The 21,169-nt window shown below is 36.8% G+C and overlaps 1 protein-coding gene across 5 annotated transcripts; it reads right to left on the reverse strand.

Annotated features, from left to right (window-relative positions):
* Positions 1 to 84: 84 nt before the first annotated feature.
* LOC106172953 (uncharacterized) lies at positions 85 to 20,915 on the reverse strand. Of its 5 annotated transcripts, none has more exons than XM_087008135.1 (16): positions 20,766 to 20,915; positions 19,712 to 19,836; positions 10,204 to 12,440; positions 9,690 to 9,903; positions 7,645 to 7,817; positions 6,653 to 7,314; positions 6,198 to 6,327; positions 5,666 to 5,850; positions 5,208 to 5,407; positions 4,736 to 4,886; positions 4,311 to 4,414; positions 3,801 to 4,024; positions 2,407 to 3,380; positions 2,100 to 2,168; positions 1,830 to 1,887; positions 85 to 1,524 (listed from the first exon to the last, which is right to left on the reverse strand). In XM_087008135.1, exons 2-16 carry the CDS (start codon positions 19,788 to 19,790, stop codon positions 1,387 to 1,389), a joined length of 5,598 nt encoding a protein of 1,865 aa, XP_086864261.1. In that variant the 5' UTR covers positions 19,791 to 19,836; positions 20,766 to 20,915; the 3' UTR covers positions 85 to 1,386. The 5 variants fall into 5 exon arrangements, with proteins under 5 accessions (XP_086864261.1, XP_013409355.2, XP_086864262.1 ...); XM_013553901.3 differs by having other exon boundaries at positions 6,210 to 6,327; positions 19,712 to 19,839; XM_087008136.1 differs by having other exon boundaries at positions 1,830 to 1,884; positions 19,712 to 19,839.
* Between the last annotated feature and the right edge of the window lie 254 nt (positions 20,916 to 21,169).

Consider the following 21,169-nt stretch of genomic DNA (forward strand, 5'->3'; position numbering starts at 1 on the left):
TCCCAGTATGTATGTATGAGCTTTTATCAGGGAAAGACTGGGGCAAACTAAAATAATCAACATGATAACTAACATGCTGTCCAATGAATTTTGCAAGGCACTATTTAATACATTTTATAAAAATACATCATTTCTCATCATGTTTGAATACTAAACATATTTGAGAAAAATACTTTCATTGTGACCATACTTTTTTTAATGTGGAGTACAGTTACTGTATTAATTCACATCATTTTAAATATTTCAGGCAAGTTCTTATACAAGGCACAGACTTCTTGATACTGTACAACAGTGATAAGCCAATTTTTACACACTTCTAAACTCATTTTTTTTAAACTGAAATTTTAAAATAAATACTACGTACATCTTATAAAAGGTACTTCATCATAAAGATCTGTTCACAAAAGGCTTAGGTTTTTCTTAACAACCAAATAAAATTGCTTGTGAACAGTATGACATGCTTGCAGGGCATCATGATTTGATTTGATTTAGTTATTTCTTCAAAAAGATTATATGGTTCTTTAATTAAACTGGCCTATCAGTTTACAAAACAATTATATAACTGTAATGTCTCATAAAAAAGGAAACATTTTAAACAATGATGAACAAATATTACAAATGTGATTACTTGTACTGAATGACAGCAAATTTTCGAAGAAATCAAACAATGTTAAAAACACAAACATACAATGCAACTTGTGTAAGTTTTAAGTCTGTTAAATACCCGATGTAAATTAATACAAAATACAATAAAATGTGATTATCAGACAGGCTTTACAAAGGAGCTAAACTGGAAACATTGTAAAGATGTTTCACAATTCTTTGACAGTGAACAATCAAATGGCTAAAGCAGGGGTAATGTTAGTAGCATTACTGTATGTTGAAAAACTACACTGCTGTATCCTTGACTGCCCCAGAACTACAAATAATACTTAAATGGGCAATTCCCTTAACAATTTATCCACCCTTCTTGTAAGTTGTAACATGAACATATATTAATTTTGTTTAAAAATTCCTACCAATAGCAAATATTTACTCAACAATTTGTAAAAAGCTGGCTAACATCTCTCAACTCGTCTTGGGGTATCTGAATGCAAAATATCACATCTAAGACAGCCATATAAAATACTATGACATCTATGTAAAATGCTGATTTTTATTTAATGTGAAAACTATTATTTGACACTGTGGATACGTACAACACCCCTAAGGTAATTTCTTTACAATTTGTCGCAATTAAAGTGCTCGTATTTTACTTTATTTACCCCTAAACAATGCTCAATTTAATATTCCTTACAAAAATTCTGAATAAGATAAAAACACATACATGAGATTGAAATTATTTTCATGAGCAACTTAGTATTATACTACTCAAAATAATTAGTCTCAGGCAAGCAAAGTGCTGTATCTAAGTGACCTTGAGAGGTCATCCTTGACATCTCCTCGCATTTTTCCTGTGATCTTTTTTAATTTTCTCGCTGATCTTGTGGCCTCTTGGAGTGAATCCTCCAGCTCACTGTCATACTGTGAAATTAAAAAAAACCCACATAGTTACTCTCTGACCAACCTAAAACATATGATTCTAACTTATCTTATCTTACATCAATCATGAAGAATATTTTTAAAATCTGCTTTAATATATTCTTACTAGTTGCATTACATTATTATATAATAGCATACCATAGCTTAGTGTGTCATTAATCATATTACATATCATATCATAAGCAAATGTAGGTATGCAATGTCTAACCCTTATAACTGCATTTAGTAAACCGTGCACTATGTTTTCAGTTCTTCTAAACATAATTTCTCTCCTTCACGTTACTTACCTCATTCTCAATGTCTGATACTACTGTCCTGTGAGACTTTCTTGTGCTTCGACTGCTGCTGTGAAAATGGAATATATAGGAATATAATGACAACAAAAACTGTAATGGGTCAACTGTTTCTTAAAGCAGCACTGCTGCAGATGTGAAATGTTCATAGGCAAATTTTTCTAATCAATTAAATTCCAAAATGAGATATGAAATATATCTGTTGTGGTTAATATGAATTTAGGACTTCATTAAAATAAAGAGCCATCACTAGAAAATATTTACCTGCTTTGATTGTCACCATACTCTTTGACATAATAACGCACTTTTGGGGTGGTGGGGACTGCAGGTGTGCTGTAATTTAATAATAATAATGGTTGTAAATCAAGACTGTTAACAAAACAAACTTTCATTAATTTTTTGTCTTATAAATATTATAAAAATATATCAATATTGATATTGCAATATGCCATTTTACATCATAGCAAATGACATTAATGCTAATCACACCATTCATACAAAATGCAAACGTAGGCCCACAACAATTTCAACTGAAGTGAGTTATCTTTAGTTTCATAAGCTGAGTAAGTACCTTGTCATTGGAGCAGTCATCACAACTGGTGTCACAGGCTGGAGATACATTGGTTTCTGTTGTACTGGAGTAACAGGCTGTAAATATACAGGTTGTTGTTGTTGTTGGTCCTGTGTCTGCTGTTGTTGTTGTTGTACTGGTGTCACTGGCTGGAGATATACTGGTTTCTGTTGTACCGGAGTAACAGGCTGTAAATATACTGGCTGTTGTTGTTGTTGGTCCTGTGTCTGCTGTTGTTGTTGTTGTACTGGTGTCACTGGCTGTAAGTATACTGGCTGTTGCTGGTTGGTGAGATCTAAAGGAGCCAAAGTCACTGCAGGCTGTGGCACTGTGGGCTGCTGTATAGCATACACTGGTTGAGCAACTTCTGGAGCTGGTTGAGTTGGTTGTGGTTGATACACATAGTTCTGCTCAGTGTGTGTATGATAGCCACTCCCACCACAGAGGGGACAAGCTACAGTTTTGACCCCAGTAACCCCTGGTCCCCCTCCCAGTTCAGACCTAGTCATTCTATGACTTTGTGGTCTGTGTGGAGAATCCTCATATTCCCCCAGGGGTGGCACTCCCCCACCAGACCTGTACATGGAGTGATAGTCAGGGGGCTGGGGTGGCTGGTCCCTGGACTGTCTAAACCTCGGTGGCCCCTCTTGGCTCCTAAATCCTGATGACCTTGGAATGTAATAATCATAATATTTTCTCAACCTATGAGGGTCATTGTCATACTCTCCACTTTCATCTTGGAAATTCCTGTCATCCTCTTCATACTGGGATTGATTGGGTCTGTATGTGTCATGGTACCTTTGGTATGATGGTCTATGTGAACTTTCATAGTCATCTGTGTTGTGCCTGGGATATCTGGACTGAGGTCCATTCCCTGTCCACCCTCTTCTTTCATATGGCATGTCTGTAATGTCATGTGCTCTAGTTCCGTCTATCTCTGGTTCCCTATTGCTTCCTTGGTCTTCATCAAAACCCTGTAAATTATAAGTACATGTAATTGCTTAGACCTGCTTACTTAACATTTATGTACTAAGATACTGTGAATTCTTGTACCATTACAATTATCATCATTATTATTGTTTTTATTATTGTCATTATTTTCATCAGTATCATTATAATTATGATGATATTAGAATGACAAACTCATTACCTTAATAACAATAACTCGAATATGTTCAAAAGAGCAATGCACTGTTTTAGTAATGGAACTTCATCTATCAAATACAACTTTTCTACAAAATCACTCACCTGTCTGCCTGTCAATACAAATCAATTTAAAATGGCATTTAAACAACAGTTCAGAAAACATTATAGGGACACACAATTTTTGTACTCTTTGATGAAGATGCAGTTTGTTAATTCTGAAGGATTTTCACCTTCTTTTGTCAACATACCCCACTGTGGTAGTCGCTCTCCAAATCTTCTCTTCTCAGTGTCCCCCGCCCAGGCTGGTGCTGCCCTCTGCCAGCAGTGCCTTGCCGTGTCTGTTGTCTGTGACTAGGAGCAGTGGAGTCCCTGGAGCCCCTGGCATCATATCCTGCATGGTGCTTGGGTTGAGTGGCTGTGTGTCGAGAATGCCTGCTCTCTGTATCTGATTTTGGATTTACATTTTCTTTACCTTGAATTAGGGAAAAATTAAGTTATTGTATCAGTTATGCACATTTGATAATTGCATTTAAAAGCTACTGCATCAATTTCCTATATTTGTCCACAATACCCCAGGATAAAAAGGTCTTAGATAATTTCGTACTTAGATAATTTCACACAGCCAGGACAATTTTAAATTTCACAAAAAATCGAAACACCTGTCATTTTGCTTTTTTCTTCATACTCACTTCTTTTTTTATTCATTTTTCTTGCACTAAGTTGAATAATTCAGAATATCTCATACTGTTAAATCTTACCAAGATTTGGTGGAGGTAACACAGACTGTCTTTGGGACTCTGTCCAGTTTAACAGACTCTCCTTCATTTTAGCTATCTCCTCATGCAAAGACTGCAGCCTTGTGCTACAAATGTCAACAAAACCGTTATCAGGCATCAAGAAGAACTGCATTCTAAAACTAAACTCAATGCAAAACAATAAGCATAAAAGCAAAATCCATACCAGTTACTGTAATGAAATCTAAATATTTGTCTTTTAATTAAGAGAAAGTTCCTCATTTTTTAAATAAGCTGAAGATGAACATTATCGCTCAATAAATTTCAACCACCAAGAGTTGATAGAGCTAGCTATTCCTGTACAGTTCTTAGGATAAAGGTGTAAAAGAACTAAGCACACAAATTTAAAATAAATAAATAAATAAATAAATAAATAAATAAATAAATACCTTCTCCTGCTGCTGGTACTGGAAATCATGGAAACAGAAGACTGGGCATCACTCTCTGTCTGCATGCTGAGCTGAGATGACGACCTCTGACTGGAACGTGAACTGGAATGTCTGGAACGCTTGGAGGACTTTGGTTTGGACGACATGGAGTCTGAAACAGGACAGTAGAATGACTGTATATTGAATGGTTATAACATATCCGTAATATATTCATATATTTGTGAAAAGATGTGAAAAGCATTATCAATAAAAAGAGATTGATGAAAACCTTAGTTTTAAAAAGTCTACTTCTTTATTGTATAATTATCACCAGACACAATAAAAGTGATATGATATCTAACAGTCTTCTGAAAAATGAATGTTTGTTAATTTTTCATATTCTAACTTTTAAAAAATATGATTACCATTTGCAACAAACCACTAAAAGGAAAATCTTCCCCAAGAAAGAACTGAGATTTGTTTAAAAACATACCATGAGATTTTGACGACTTTGAGGACTGAGGCCTTTGCCTGGAGCTGGTGCGTTTGGTAGACGTTCCTCGGGACTCGCGTTTCCTGGGCTGAACTGATGTGGCATCACTCCCACTTTCCACACTCTCTGCCCACTGTGGCTGTTCCTCCTGAACCTGAGTCTGGGGAACACGCTGCCTGGCATGAACTTTACTGCCCCTACTGCTCAAATGAAGAATAAGAAGTTAGATTTTTGAAATGTCACCAACTTAAGTTTAAATTAAAAAAGTACTCAAAGAGCACAAAACTCTGCAAAAGCATCTCAGATAATTTTGACTTACTAGTAACTGATAAATTTATTTACAGCACCTATTTGAATAAACCATGGCCTTCAGATACAGAGCCCTCCAAAACAGTATTAAAATATAACCCAACTTTGCAAGCTTAGGATAAATTAAATTACACTACAAAAAAACACACCCCAAATTCATCTTGTGTTGCCCCGGCAAAAGAGACTGTCGACTGCTCTCAGAGCCAACAAATCCACTGTCTACATCATCATGTGACCTCTGTCTGGGTTGCTGCATTTTCATTGGCTGTTGATCCCTAATGGGCGTGGACATACCGCTGTCAGGTACACTGCTGTAACTGCCCCCATCTTGACCCTAGATATTTAAAGTGTTAAGCAATCAGAGTCCTATAAATTTGCCATTTAAATTAAAAAGAGACTCCAGATGTTCTGGACATGGATTGAAATTCTTTGAAATTGTAAGAAAAGCAATATACATACTTTTTAACAAATTGGTGGTTTTTATCTGATCCAAAACCATTTTCAGTTAAGAAATTACGAATCTAATGACTTTTACGATGACACAGTTATATGATATCAAAACAGTTGTATTATCAGAATGCTGAAACATCTTTTAGCAAAAATACACTATAAACATTACTTGCCTTTACTCACAATGACAAAGTGAAAAACACATCACCTAAAATGACCCTACTACCTTACCAGGTCACCTACCTGGTGTCCTCTTTTATGGTTTTTGTACGTTGGCCCAGTAGGTGAACTGGAGTCTGTATAGCCATAGCCATCAGGGCTGCTGGAGTTGTACTGCCTCTCTTCATCTCTTGGTAAAGTACTGGAATTTCAACAAAAGTTACAGTGGTCAATGATCATAAAAATATTGTAATGTATTGAAAGCTAGAGAACATTTATAACCTTATTTTTTTACTGGTCACACTGAATCAATCCTTTATCAATTATAAATAAAATGCATAGATGATGCCTTAAATGTGGTAAATTTTTTATTTCATTATCATTCAACTGACTTTTTTCTGCAACAAAATCAATATCTAACAAGGCTAAAATCAAAGCAGTTTTAATAGAAACAACTGCACCTGCTAAAGTTAAGATTCAAAGCCACACTGGTTGGTGGAAAAAATATAACATGTATTTTCACTCACTTTTTCTGCAGGTCTAATGGCAATGGAAAATCTCTTGGGGACTCTTTGCTGAGTTCTTGGATCTTCTCTATCAACTGACTTATCTCCCTGTCCCTATCAGGTGTCCTAGGCAATCTCTTCAGCCTATCATACCTATCCATAAGAGCCCTGTACTCCTCTTGCAACTGCTGAAGCTTGCTGCCTATAACAGGCTCCACAGGGGCATCTAAAGTATCAGTCACACTATCAACCTTTGACGGTTTCTTTTTCTGCTTTACTGAAGTGCTGGACGTCCTTGACCTTGGAGGCGAATGACCATGACCTTGACCCTTATTATGATGACCATGACCTCCACCATGTGAAGAATGCCTGTGAGAATGTTCTTGGAAAGGAACTCTACTGGAAGGCCTGGAGTCCAAGTCCTCTTTCACACGTTCCCCAATTGCCTCAAGTTTCATACCAAGTTTAAAGAGTTCTCCCTCCATCTCCTTATCCTCATCAAAGTCCATGTTGGTACCCCCACTTGCCAGGGTCCCCTGCCTTCTCATTTGTTCGTGGTTCTCCTTGGCTGCCCTGTAGTCTTGCTGGAGTTTGTCAAACTCTGACCTGATCTTGTTGTAGACAAGTTCTTGTTCTGCTGGTTCCAGCTGATGCTCATTCAACAGCATTTCAAAAGAGTTGAGCTGGAAATAAAGGTATTAAAATGAATGATTATAAGCTTTTATATAAATATTAATGTACCATCATTTTCTTTGTGCACTTAGAATATCAAGTGACAAAAACTGGCTGAGCAGAACATCCTACTTGGAGAAAGGTCATTAGAAAAAGTAACAATTACAGCCTACTTCCTTTATTAAAAAACTCCTTACTGAGGTGACAGATTATGATTATGTACAATTCCTTACACTATGCTCATAACTTATATTAATCTAATGGGAAAAGCCCTCAAAGCTCCACATATAGCATTCTGAGTTTATCAATTATTTTAAGTTAAATCTTGAACACAGTTGTACCTTGTCCTCGAGACCTTTAGCCTGAAATGTTAAGGCCAGCTTCCAGCTTTCTCCGCTAGTGGTTGCAGTGAGAGATGAGTTGCCATCCAGGCCTGAGGTATCATTGGAGGAGTCATGTTGCTGTGGTGACTGCATAGTGGCATCACCTGGTGACTGTCCCGCACTCAACTGAGCTATAACAAGATGTGAGATTGTTAACCATTTAGCATTGTGTTTTGCTTTCACATAAGTGTACAAATCTAGCAGTTAAGTCCATGTACAAGCCTAAAACCTCTTTATCATGTGATCTTTCAACTTCAAGCTTAAGATTCATTAAATCATTCTTGGTTAAAGGGTAATACCAATAGATTATATAATCAAACTACAGGTATATTCAGGGAGGACACAGGGTGGGATCAAAGGCATGTGTATGTATCCCCCTACCTCAACCCCTCCACATACATTTTTACTAGCAAAAATGCCAAGTGTAGAAAATAGAAAAATCCCCCACCCAAAGCCTTCCTTAAATATCACTTGGTCTGCCAATCAGAATTGCATTATCATTCACAATCCATGTTTCTAAGAATTTCCCACTGCACAGGTTTATTATTTGTTCTGAGAGCAGAAGATAATAAAGATGTATCTGTTTCTTGTACTTAACAGCTGTTTGTTTAACAGAGCAGAAGAACTTGGTGCATGATAACAGTGTGAGGTATATATACAACTCTGGTCTGAGGTATTTTACCTCACCTCATCTTGTACATAAATCATTTCTACAGAATATGTATCATGCAGTAAACAACTGATATAGCATTACAGATGAAGTGCTTCATAACACAATAAAGGAGTGTTAGTTTGGCTGCCATTACATTATTTCAGTAAGAGTATTACTTACACAAGCACACTTAATTGGCAAATCCGGAAAGCGTGCACATGCACTTTTCAATTTCACTTGCCAAAGGCAGCGCAGCAAAGAAATAATCATGTGCATCCTCCTGACAATTACAGAAAAATCCTGGACCCCCCACATGCACTGGTGAATTCAAAGCACCAAAGTTTTTATCAATTCTCCCTCCCCCCCACCCCCAACATAAAAGGGCAATGCTTTAGGAATAAAATGAAATACTTTGAAAATCTGTGTTAAAATCATTTCACAGCACCTGCAGACTTTTATGAATTATGGTCTGAATCAGTTTTATAGTATTTCAATTTTCTGTTCCATCCTCATAAATCAAATCAACTAGCTGTGTGTATGTGACAGAACCATGAAGAATCCAACTCAACAGCTGGGCAGAAAATTTAATAAAGGCAGTTCGTATATACCAGCTTTTCAAACTGTTTCTATGGGAACAATTTGTAAAGTCAATTTCATCTTTTCCTCATTTTATTTCATCAGCAGAAAGCTGCAGTTCTCATTTACATGGTTTTTCTGTTTATTACTTTTTTTTCCCTTCCACAAATAAAATCCTGTAAAACGTATAGTGATGTATGAAATTACAATTTCTAAGTACTTTGTGCCATCCCTAATTGTGTCCTGTGAAATAATTAAATATTGGAATGGTAAAAACTCTAATTTTTATCTGTTGTTGGAAGAACATTTCATAATTATTTTGAGTTGCAGAACACAGCTGATGAAATTCGTTGCTGAATCTCTACTTATAAATATGCAGCTGGTAAAAAGTTTTTATATACATGGCAACCAAACTGCGAGCTGCCTGGATCTTATTTTGTGTCTACAGTTCTCAATTCTAGCTTATCAGTAAAGCACACACAGTTCAGCGGGTAGAAGTCTACGCCACACTCAAGGTCTAAGTTGCTTTAATTCAATTATAGGTTCAGGTCAGACGTGAAGGAAATTACTGTCTGCAAAATATGCGCCAAAATGTTGCCGTGGTGTAAAACAACCCACATCTGGCCTTCCTGATAATTATATAGATTAACCAACCTGCTGGGGAAAAAAAGAAAGCAAAAACGGAAAAACATTTTCAATTTTTTTTAATGTTCCCAAGGGTATACTATTGCATTCAAATGAGGATTATCTTATACTGGTTAAGATTACTACTTACCTTTCTGAGGTCCTGTCCCAATCATCCCCATGGTGGCTCTTGATGTCTTGGGTATATCGAACACCTGTAGTCTCTGTGGCGCCGGCACCACACCCTGGTAACTACGACTGGCCTCTGGGGGGTCCGAGTGAAGGTGGATTTTGGCACCAAGACGCAACTGGTCAATGGTGACCTCAGCTAAGGCATACTTCTCCAGTAGTTTGTCATAGTCATTCTGATAATGAAAATAAAATTGTACATCCTGTGAGAGGACATGTGATAATTCTGATAAGCAATTCTATTCAACAGGATTTTAATTTTCAGTTTCTTTAATTTAATGTCATCTTCAAAAATTATTTTTTATTATACAACAACAACAACAAAGATAACATGCCTTCCCCAATTAAAAAATTATATAAAAAAGTAAATAAATGAATAAATAAGCCCTACAGATTCTGCATCCTATTTCACTATTTCAAATATGGTATCCTTGATGATCTTTTTTTGAATCTTTAAATAAATCCAAGTCACTAACCTGCAGTTGATGAACCAGCTCATCCGTGTGTTTCCTCTGAGTCTTTTCCTCTTTTAATCTGGCTGTCAGTTGTCCTTTGGAGGCATCAGACGAAATACTCATTATTTCATCGTGCTCTCCGGAACTCCTATCCGACATGACACGAAGAGGACGATTAGTCCGTCCTCTCACTCCACTGGAGTGTCTGACTTTGAATGTTTTGGATGGTTTCAGTGGTTTATCTGGCAAGATTAATGGGAAACCAGGCGCACCATGATCAATCTGTCCAAGTGATTCCCTGGTGGCATTTTCTTCCTCATCAAATTCAGAATTCTGTTCAGACTTGGCACTGTAATGATTTCCACTTTGTGTATTTTCTTCCGTGTACTCAGGTTCACTGGCAGACTGACGTTGTTGTGATTTGGACCAGAAATCGCCAGCCGGCCCAGCACTGTGTGAATCAGCATGGGAAATTCCTTGTGGTTGTTTTTGCATGTAGGCTTCCCTGTTGGCTTGAGTAAACATGCCCCTGTTAGAGGATGAATAAGGTTCGTCAGCTCTGGTTTCACTATAGCTTGTCTTGGGTTTAGTTTGACTGGACAGTTTGGGGCTCCCCCTACCTCTGCTGCTGTACCCAGACCTCCTACTACTTCCAGAATCAGGCCGAGAATCACTGCTAGATTTTTTAGATCGATACCCTGATCTCTGACTGTCACTAGACCTTGGACGGCTATACATTTGGCTGTGAGATTTTTGAATTTTAGGTTCTCCTTTACTGAACTTTGGTGAGGGTATTCTGCTGCTACTCCCTGACTTGAGACCTTTGACAGGTGTGGACGGTGTGCTGGTCTTTGGTGAAGATCCACCTCTTCTTGAACCCACAGGGGTGTTTGACCTACTTGTAGGCCTGCTAGACCTTTCACCCAAAACTGGTATTTTACTAGGAGTCTCAGCTCGGAGTGGACTCTCATTGCGACTCCATGGACGTGAGCTCGGACTTCCTGTGCGACTGTTTGACTGAGATACAGGTGGCGCCTGGGGTGATCCACTCCGGGTCCATTTTGGAATTCGACTTGGGGTATTTCTCCCACTGTGTGGGGTATTTGGACGGCTATTCACTCTGCTGCTTGAATGAGATCTTGACCTTGATCGAGATTGTGCTGGCGTCGTGGACGGACTGTTGCGTGAGTAAACTGGTATCTTACTAGGACTAGGGGTACTTTCCCTTGTCTCAGTCATAAAAAAATCTGAGGCACCTGACACTTGGGCAATACTGTCATCAAATGAATTATCAAGATTGTCTTCGTACATATTTATCACAGTTTTGGCAGACGTCTGCTGCCCTAATGAGGAGGCAGTGTTTCGGCCATCTTGATCAGATTTAAAAGTGTCCAGTCGAGACTGCCTGCTGCTGCCACGACTTCCTTCAGACTTCTGCTCATGAGAGGATTCACTGAAATCCTCCTCCTCTTCCTCCCCTTCCTCCTCGTAAACAGCATGGATTACATCCTCACTGTCTCCAAGAGTCCCCTGATCGGTCCTGTTCTCTCTTGAGGACTGCAGGTATTCCATGAGAGGATCCGGGGCTTGGTTGCTATCACTGGCTGCAGCAAGATGGCTTTCCAAATTCTCAAACTCCAACAGAGACAAATTCCTCTGTTGAGTTGCAGACTGATTTGTTAAGTCATTCTGCGTGAAGGCATCCTCAGCAAAACGAGGATAATTACTAGAGTCTTGTTGGTGAGGAAGATGTCTTGAATCTGTGTTACTCTCAGTCAACATACTGTTGTCTTCTTCATCATCACCAACATCTTGGAATACAAGTGGCTGTTGACCTTGGGCATGGTATGGCTGTCCTAAAAATTCCTCTTCTTCATCCTGCTGGTGTCTCAGACTCCCTAGCTTGGAAGTAGATGGACTATCCTTCTCATTAAAATACACCAACTCTGATTCCTCAGCACTCTGCAGAGACCTGTGGGAAACATCCTCCTCTTGGAGCGAATCCTCAAAGTCGCTCACATGGAGGCTCTTCTCTTCCATTGGGTGAGAGTCGTCACATGATGCATCTTGGGTCGGCTGAGAGATACTGAGATAGTTCACTCTGTTGTCAGCCATCTTGTTGTTGTTTTGAGTGGAAGCTTGGGAGGGTGGTTGTTCATGGAGTCCCAAACCCGAGTCTGTGCCAGTCCTTTGGGTGAAGTGCTGGGCATAGAGGTCCTCATCATCAATCAGAATGCCGTCTTCATCTAGGAAAATCCCTGGAAAATAACATGAAAAATATAAAACACTTCATATCTATAGGTGAACTTCAACAATAATCTAACCTTTTTTTCTATAAATGCCTATATAATATCTCTGAATAAACAAATTAGTTAAATCTTTACATTTCTATAGAATTATTTTACGTGCTTCCCTCATTACTACTGACCAGTAGTTGACATTTCAAACGTTTTTGTATTAGTATGTTTCATAGTAGATAATATATAATGCCCTGAAAGTATTTACATGTAGAAAGTTTAAATAGCTCATTTCACTAATTCAGTTTTTTCTAGATCTCCTGTTTCAGGAGATTCCCGTTTGTTACAGATGAAAAGTTCAGGGTTTCAGATATGTTTTCAAGATGGCTGACAAGTGGTTTTTACATTTACCTGTTTCGTTAGATCTAACAGTTGGTTACAACACAGCAGCAACAATTCTTCAAGAATACATATTTGACTCTTTAAGGTAAACTCAGCTGCCACACAATCACACATGTTTACCTAACATTCATTATTTAGTAGAACAATATTCCCAAGTGTCAATACAATTTGCAGGTTCCATAAGAATATCTGATTATGACTTTTGATAGTACGTATCACATTTATGCTGGATGATATACAATTTATGAAGCTGTTCAATCTATTTTACATTGAGTTACTAACTGAGGCAGACAATATATTCAGAGTCATGAATACACAATAAAGACATGGTACAAGTGGCAGTAATACTCTTGACATTTTGAGTTCATTCAAATACAAAATATTTTATGAGAGATATGGAAATTGCTCTTGTTTGTTAAGAACTGTAACTGATGCATAACGGTTTTACGGGCTCAATATTCATCTTTCTTTTATATTTGTGTTCATAGTTTGTGACACTTCTATTCTGTGTCATTCAAATCAGCAATCAGTACGTCAACTGTGCATGCATTAGTATTTATAATGCCTTTTTGTAATGGTTTAAGGCCAGAATTTAACCTTAAACATATCAAATTAAGTTAAAGAAGCTAAAAAATATATTCTAGTATTGAAATCATATCTTGTAATCCCAGCTTTTTTCCATCCTAAACAAGCCTAGGCTTCAACTGTAATATTGTATAGATCAAAGCCCAGGTAGCCTAACAACAACAAACATTCTCAGCTGCTGTAAACAACCACAAAGACAGACTTTTGGTGCGTGAAATAAATCTTTTGAATCTGCATTCCACAAACTGAACTGTTTTCAAAATTATTCTTATTTGGAGAAATAAATGCTGATTTCGTGTCCGTTTCTGCTGGTGTTTGATCATTAATGCGTACAGTAGCATGTTATAATATTAACAGGTGTCAAATGGCCAAGACCAGCTGGTACAATATGCTTTTTGTATGGTAAGAAGTGCACATTAACCCAAAGATCAGCTACATGAAAAGCATTTAAGTTATGCTTTAAAATATTTCATAAATTTAATGAAGTCCATACTAGTATATGTTCAGTCAGATAAATCATTTCTGCCCTTGTTTAATCAAAGAATACTTGTTCAGTAAAAATCATACTTTGAAAATTGCATGAATATTTTTCCTAAAAAGAAAAAGGTCAGAGAAAGTTAATAAGTCTGATTTTGTAACTTGCATTTGTTATCATAAGACAAAGTACATATTTCAAGAGATTTATCTTGACAAGGCATTTATCCTCTTACTTTCAAGGGAAAATGCATTAATCTTATACCTTTTGAAGCATCAATTGATGCAAAAGGTAAATAAATCAACCATCTACCATCCTTATCTCCATACAAACTTACCCTCTGCATTTCCCATTTGTGATAATTGAACAGGTAGGACTATTGAGCAATAAACTGACTTTTAATCCAAATCCTCAGATTTAAGGCATTCGACTATTGATGTCTTTCCTCCCTTCTGTAATCACCAATAAAATGCACATTAAAACACACAAGAAAACAAGAATGTGCTCTTTATCTGGAGTGTCCCAGTTCCTGTTTTGTTTGTAGTGTTTAGGAGTTCCTTAAGGATGAAAAAATCCAATATCCTGGACTACACTGATAATGTAAGTAAAAAAACCACAAAGCCACAGTCATCTCAGCTGCCTTGATTATAAATTGTCCATTAATTTTAATCAGATGTAGTCTTTGATTCATAAGCTCCAGAATACCCAGGAACAAATATCATCAATTCACGTACATTTTCACTCCATCAAATTCCTCCTGCTGCTCTGAACAGTAATATGCCTCAATCTCTCAATAATTCAAAGCAATGTAAAATATATATTGGTTCAAGTAATGATCCAGACTGTTTCAAAGAACCATTCGATCCTGCATGTTTACACTGTCTTCCATATCCTTTGGGTCAAAACATTTATGTGGCAACATCTCTGGAAGAGCCAATTTGGTTACTGAGTAGATCATATAAAGGAGCATACATCAGAGTCTTTAAGAGCTGTAGAAATGATCCACTTAAAAAAATGAAATTTCTCTGGCAATTAAGTGCTCATCTTATTGGCTCATCTCCAAATGCTAGAAATCCATCAACAATGGAAATCATGGTTGCAGAATAATTCCCAAAAATACATAAAAAAATGAAGCATCAGATGCTCCAATACAATCCTAACAGAAATGAATAGACAATGGCTTATACCGTCTTCTCACTTCGCTCACACAGTTCTCCAATTTCTAAAACAATCACGGAAATATTCCTTAGATTCCCTGCAGATGGCAAGCCTCTTCCTTCAGGGATAATATTCTTCAGTCAAACAGATACTAAACAAAGTGCATATTAGCATACCATGAAAGAAAATACGTGGCTTGTGTTTCTCACACAATCACTGTGAAAATTTCCTGGATTCCTGGCAGGTGTCAGCATTCTTCTTCATTGTTTATGCCCTTGGCTCAAACTTATACAAAACAGCTACTATGGGCAAGTCAGTTTTTCATTACTGAATACAATGTGTGTCTTCAGTATACAATTACATCTTAGACTGTTTTGTCTTGGGCAAAATATATCTAGATTTATATGCTAGTACTAATAATTTCTACCATAATTACAAGTCTATATCAATACACTTCAAAGGAAGTCAGCTTTCAGTGAAGATCAATATGGACTTGACAAATGAAGAAAAATTGACCAAATTATTCTGCATTACAGGAAACTGGCTTACCCAAGACTCATAATGATAATTCTTCTCTAGTCTTTGACTTAAACTTGAGCTACAGTTGCACAGAAAACATTTTTAAATCCACTGTTTTTGAGTGAATCTCACAGCCCTGTCTAACCTGTAAAAATCCCTTTCCACTGCCAGATTTTACAGTTTCTCACTTTAAAAAGACTACTTCACTTGTTATAAAACTCTACTCCCTGGGTGAGATACTTCAGATAACACACTTCAAGGGCTCAATGTTAAAGAGCAAACATAAACTCAAGCCTTGGGGGCTGTTATTGTGTCTTCTTCTTCTTCTTATCACTATCAATATCCAATGATGAATTATGACCACCGACTACAAGCTCATAATAAAGTGAAAGAGTATTGACACTCATACTTCAGATTTGCAATTCTCATTCAATATTCTTATGAAGTGCAAAAATGGTGTCCACTGCATTTCATCCTTGTCATTTCCTTGGCAAATCTGTTTTTCATAATCATGTGTGCTTCTGGCAAAAAATAAAACTACTAGCTGTGTTATATAATGAAATATTCACATAAGTTCTGTTTGCCAACGGCTCCATACATATTAATAAAACAGAACCAAGTTCACAGCTACTGAGTTGAGAGAATCACCAAAACTGGTTTCACATTAGAATTTCTCTGTGGAGCAAGCCTAATGATGCAGTTAATGAGGTAATTGAGAATTAAATAGGTCTGAAATTACCACCTCTCTGGCAGGCCCCAAGGGCAATATCTGACCTGCACAATTACTTTCAATAATTAGATGATCTAAATTTACACATTTATCAGCTTTTGCTGTCAGTCACCTTCTGTGCCTCATTGAATTCAATGAAGTCATCTAGTTCTATATGTTCAGTTTCAAATCCATATAAACTTGTAAACTGAAAATGGTTTTCAAGATCACATTCAATTAGATAGTGATTAATAATAAATATTCTGAAGTGTGAAATTAAGCTCACATTAAAAACTTTTTCTTGATATATTTTCAAGCTTTATCACAGACATGCAAACATCAAGCAACCTGTAGTCAATCCCATGACAAAATTCCTCATAGAGCAATGAGACGAATGATTAATTTTGACATATCTGATTTAAGATTAGAGACACTCGCATTCAAGTTACTTCTGGGTCCCTTAACTATGCAAGGAGTCAAGCTTACGATCAATACCAGTTAAGAAGTTGTATTCCCAAGACCATTGTACATTACTATAATTCATTGTGACTATTAGCACTTTTCTGAGAAAAATACAGCAAACCAAATCAAGATATCAACTGCAGACACTTTACTGCTCAAGACCTGATAGGTTATTTGACTTTTCTGTCCACATTAACATATTTAGCATTTTCTAGTAGAAACAAGTCAAAAGCAATGTTGTTTGACTACTTTTCTTACTATCCCTCTCCACATGAAAATGACAGCCACACAAAGTAAAGACATTCTTTATTTAAGACTGCTCTCATATTTCATCTATAACTGGTCTTCCTCTTCATATTTGATACTTTTGACAGAGCTTCCTAGCAGATAATCCCCAGCTATGTCACTTCTGGTGTTTACTGAAGTAAGATAATGTTGTTGTCAGCCAAATGAGTTTTGTGACTAAAAGCATTGACCTGTTCTCTAGCTGCAGAAGCTTTTTTTCTGAGGTACTTTTCTGATTATTACTATGGCAAATATATCAATTCCTCTCGAAGTTCAGATGATGCTCAGGAAAAAATCCTCTATTTTTACCCAAAAAACAAAATTACATAAAAAGTCTTTAAAATGCCTTCATTTTCCATTTTCAATTTGCTGTATCCAATCTTCAAAGTTGTAATTGCGAGATTCCAGATGATGCTCAAATAAAATAATTTTTGTTTCTCCTACCAATCCCTTTGATTCACAAAGCACGCTGTCTGAAACACCTTACATACTCCACTCCTAATCATGCAAAAAGTAATTTCCAAATTCTCAAGATCCTGCTGCTTTTGGTCTTGCCCTCGTAGATTCCAATGCCAGTCTGCGGAGTGAGCTAACATTACCTCAAGTTATACTTTCATATTTTTTCTGTCAAACCCACGGAGTTAATGTTTCTAGTTAATGTTTCCCCTGCCAGACTCAAATGTTTCCTCTGTCAAGCTAAATCATCTGTTCTAGTTGTTAACCACAAGCTGGCCCCAAGCTTAAAAGTGTACTTGATGTGTTCACTTCATACTGCCACGTGGGGGACCTGTTTATGCTGGTCCTCTTGTGTGCGTGCATGGAGGCAACGCATGATGCACGCTCTCTGGTGCGATCATGTAAGTATATTAAATGCTAACCATCAGTTTGAAATAATCAGCTTTGACTTTTTGAAATATGTACTAAATATTACTGATTTTGATGGTTGTTTTCAGTTACTCAGTATGTATCTGAAGTAAAAATCATACAAACCTCATCTTGCTTGTAGAAACAACAAAAATTTTCTATAAAAATAATCACTGTAGATTTGCAGTCCAATGATATTCAAGTCTCCTTTGTACTTAAAACAGAAATTCACCATTTGTCAAGATTGCCTCCCATCTCTCGCAAAATTAAATCTTTTTCAGAAATTAGGTACGTGGATACTGTGACATTATTTAATCCTTTGTGGCAGGTGCTCATAGTTCCAATAAGCATAGCTAACCACCTGCCACTGCCAACACTAACTCTCAGCTTTTAAAATCTTTTTAAAGAAATAAAGTATCAGGTCTGTATGACGCGTTGTGCTTGGCTGCCACTTTGTAGACGGTAACATGTTACCATTTTTGTGCACGTGATGGTATGTGCCATATACTCTTTAGCAATTTTCCATTGAGATATCTATAAGTGCACATATGAATTGAAATCGTAGACCTGCGGATAAGAACCCAAGTAAAATGAACTCATCCTTGTTTTCGCCATCTATCATTTTCTTTCCTTTTCATCATGTCTGTATCACTGAGGTTTTGACTCTGCTATTTATTACTTATTTAACATCACCAACAGGGCAATAAAACTGTAACTTTAAACACAACCCCAGAGTAAACAAGTCAAATTTTACATAATACTCATGTCAAAAAGAGTTTGCAAAATACCTGCAACTCTGACCCAAGGTTAAAAAACATTGGTTGCTTAGCAACTGAAGTATAAACATAATCTAATCTCTTAGCAGGGGGCACCCTGTAGTCACCCTGTAGATTACATTACCAAAGCAGTAAAACATGATACATGTTCACCTGATTTGACACTGGTATTTTGAATTGAATTAGAGGCCTGTAAACCAATGATTATATTTTTCTGCGATCATCAAAGCATTACTATTACTAAGTTTTCATTTTTTGTATTCGAATTCAGAATATATGGTAAGAGTTCAAAAGAGTGAAAATTATACTTGATTTTTTCTAAATCAAAAAGGGACTAAATTACTATTCAATAATTGGGGTCAATTTCATAACCATGCAATGAAGCAAACTGACAAATATGTCAAAAAAACTTTCAAAATTTACAGCACACTTGTATTAATAAGTGAATGTGTCATTTTTTCTGTGTACATGTACAATAATACAGCCTGCTGTATACATTTAAGTACTTACAAGATCACATTCCACCCTGTAAACCATCCCTGATTTTTCCATACAATATCATATTTCTTTTTACACCATCACAGACTACAAACACTAAAACTCATGTATCAAATGATGGATGACACATGATCTTATCAGTGATGTCACTGGTGTCATCTTACAATGTACCACTACCATTATTTTAATGTCACAGTGTCAACTCTGGGTTGAAGGTAGTATACGTAATCAATATTTAGCCATTTGAATGCTAAACATGTATATTTTTTGGGGGGAGACCAGTAGTTATTTGGGGGTCTTCTAGTATAAAGGTCCAGTGGATTGAAAGGTTAAAGGCAAAGACTGCTTTAATGCAGGGGCGAAGCCAAAGATGTTTTCTGACAGTCTTCCAAATTATCTTTGTTGATCCATCTTCCATTTTTGACTGTCTTCTGACAGAAAAAATTAGAAACCCATCGATGTAAACTTTTAAAAACTTCTTTGGAAGACCCAGAAGATGGCCTCAATCTGCTTCTGTAGTAAGAGAGCTAATTTATTAAGCATACTAAAAGTTTCTTACCTCCAGTGTCCTGAGCATCGTCTCGCAGTATACCGTTGTCATCTACATCTAAGTTATGTGCTGCCGCAGCATCTGTCATATTAACAAGGCAACATGGACTATTGTATTGCGCGTGTACATCAGTTCTACTAAAATAAAAAGAAAGTGTACATATTAAAACCTTACCACCATATCCATTATTCCATGAGGGTGTTTACCATTAGCAATCAATATAATAGGTGCTACAATCAGTATGACTTAATTGCACCACTTTTTTTCCCCTCTCCACATTGTATTTACTGGTTTTATCTAATATTTTTGTAAGTACTGTAAAACTACATTCTAACGTAAAGTAAACACTAAGGCTTCGTTCACATGCAATGTCTATTTTCTAAATTCTATTTTCTATTTGCGGTATGTCTTATGATCACGGTCTGTGGCCTGAATATCCCGCGGCGTAATTTCTGGCAGCGCGAGCCAGTTACTATAAGTTACTATAAGAAAATAGAAAATAGAAATTAGAAAATAGATATTGCATGTGAACGAAGCCTAAGACTAACTCAATACAGGGACAACAGCATTTCGACTGGTAGTATTTTTGTTGTTACTGCCTTCATTAAATAACAGATAAAGAAAAGAAAATACTTATGTGAAATGCAATTTGAAGACAAAGCAATGCAAACGTTTTTGACATTTACAAGTTGCACTGATGCAGACTGTTTGACACAAGATTAGACCCCCCCCCCAAAAAAAACACGTTTTAACTGCACAATTGCACCATTCTCACATAGAATATATCAAAACTATTACGCCATATAATGACACAAATATTAACGTTTTAATACGTAGTGAGCATGTTTCTAGAACAGATAAACAGTTCGATTTGAACTGAACTTCGGAATTGGGATCCCAAGTTGTGTTGCAATGCTTGTCTTTTTGCAACTAATGAAAAGAGAAGACCCAATTTACCCAGTTTCATATCCCGATGAAGTATACAAATATGATTTTTTCTACAAGTTAGTAGGCTACATTAAGCTGTCAATACATGTAATTTTGAGTATAACGGATATTTTACCTGCCATAACTGCACCGATACTAATCCGCTTGTTGAACATGGAGATCCGAAGCTTTGGGTGCGTAGGAAATCAGGATCGGCATTGTTTGGATGTGCGGAACAAGACAAAAGAATAAACACTGAACACCTTCGTTGCACGAAATTAATAAACAGGCCTACTACAAAATATAGGTCAAGGATACAAGTCGCACTTCAGCAGCAAAAACACTAATACCCACTGGAACTTTTAAAGTGCTAACTTTAGTATTCAATACATCCGCGAGGTGTCTCACTTGTCCGGTCAGATAAAACACAATTTGCGAATACCTGCCGGAATCTAGATGTGCTTGCGCTGTGAACATACCTCAATTGAATAAATCTATAAGGAGAGGGGTCGCTTGAGTTTAACCCTATTTTCCCAATAT

Source organism: Lingula anatina, chromosome 3 (assembly GCF_051362555.1).
Source record: "Lingula anatina isolate TDL-2025a chromosome 3, LinAna3.0, whole genome shotgun sequence".
In the NCBI taxonomy this organism is placed as follows: Eukaryota; Metazoa; Brachiopoda; class Lingulata; order Lingulida; family Lingulidae; genus Lingula; species Lingula anatina.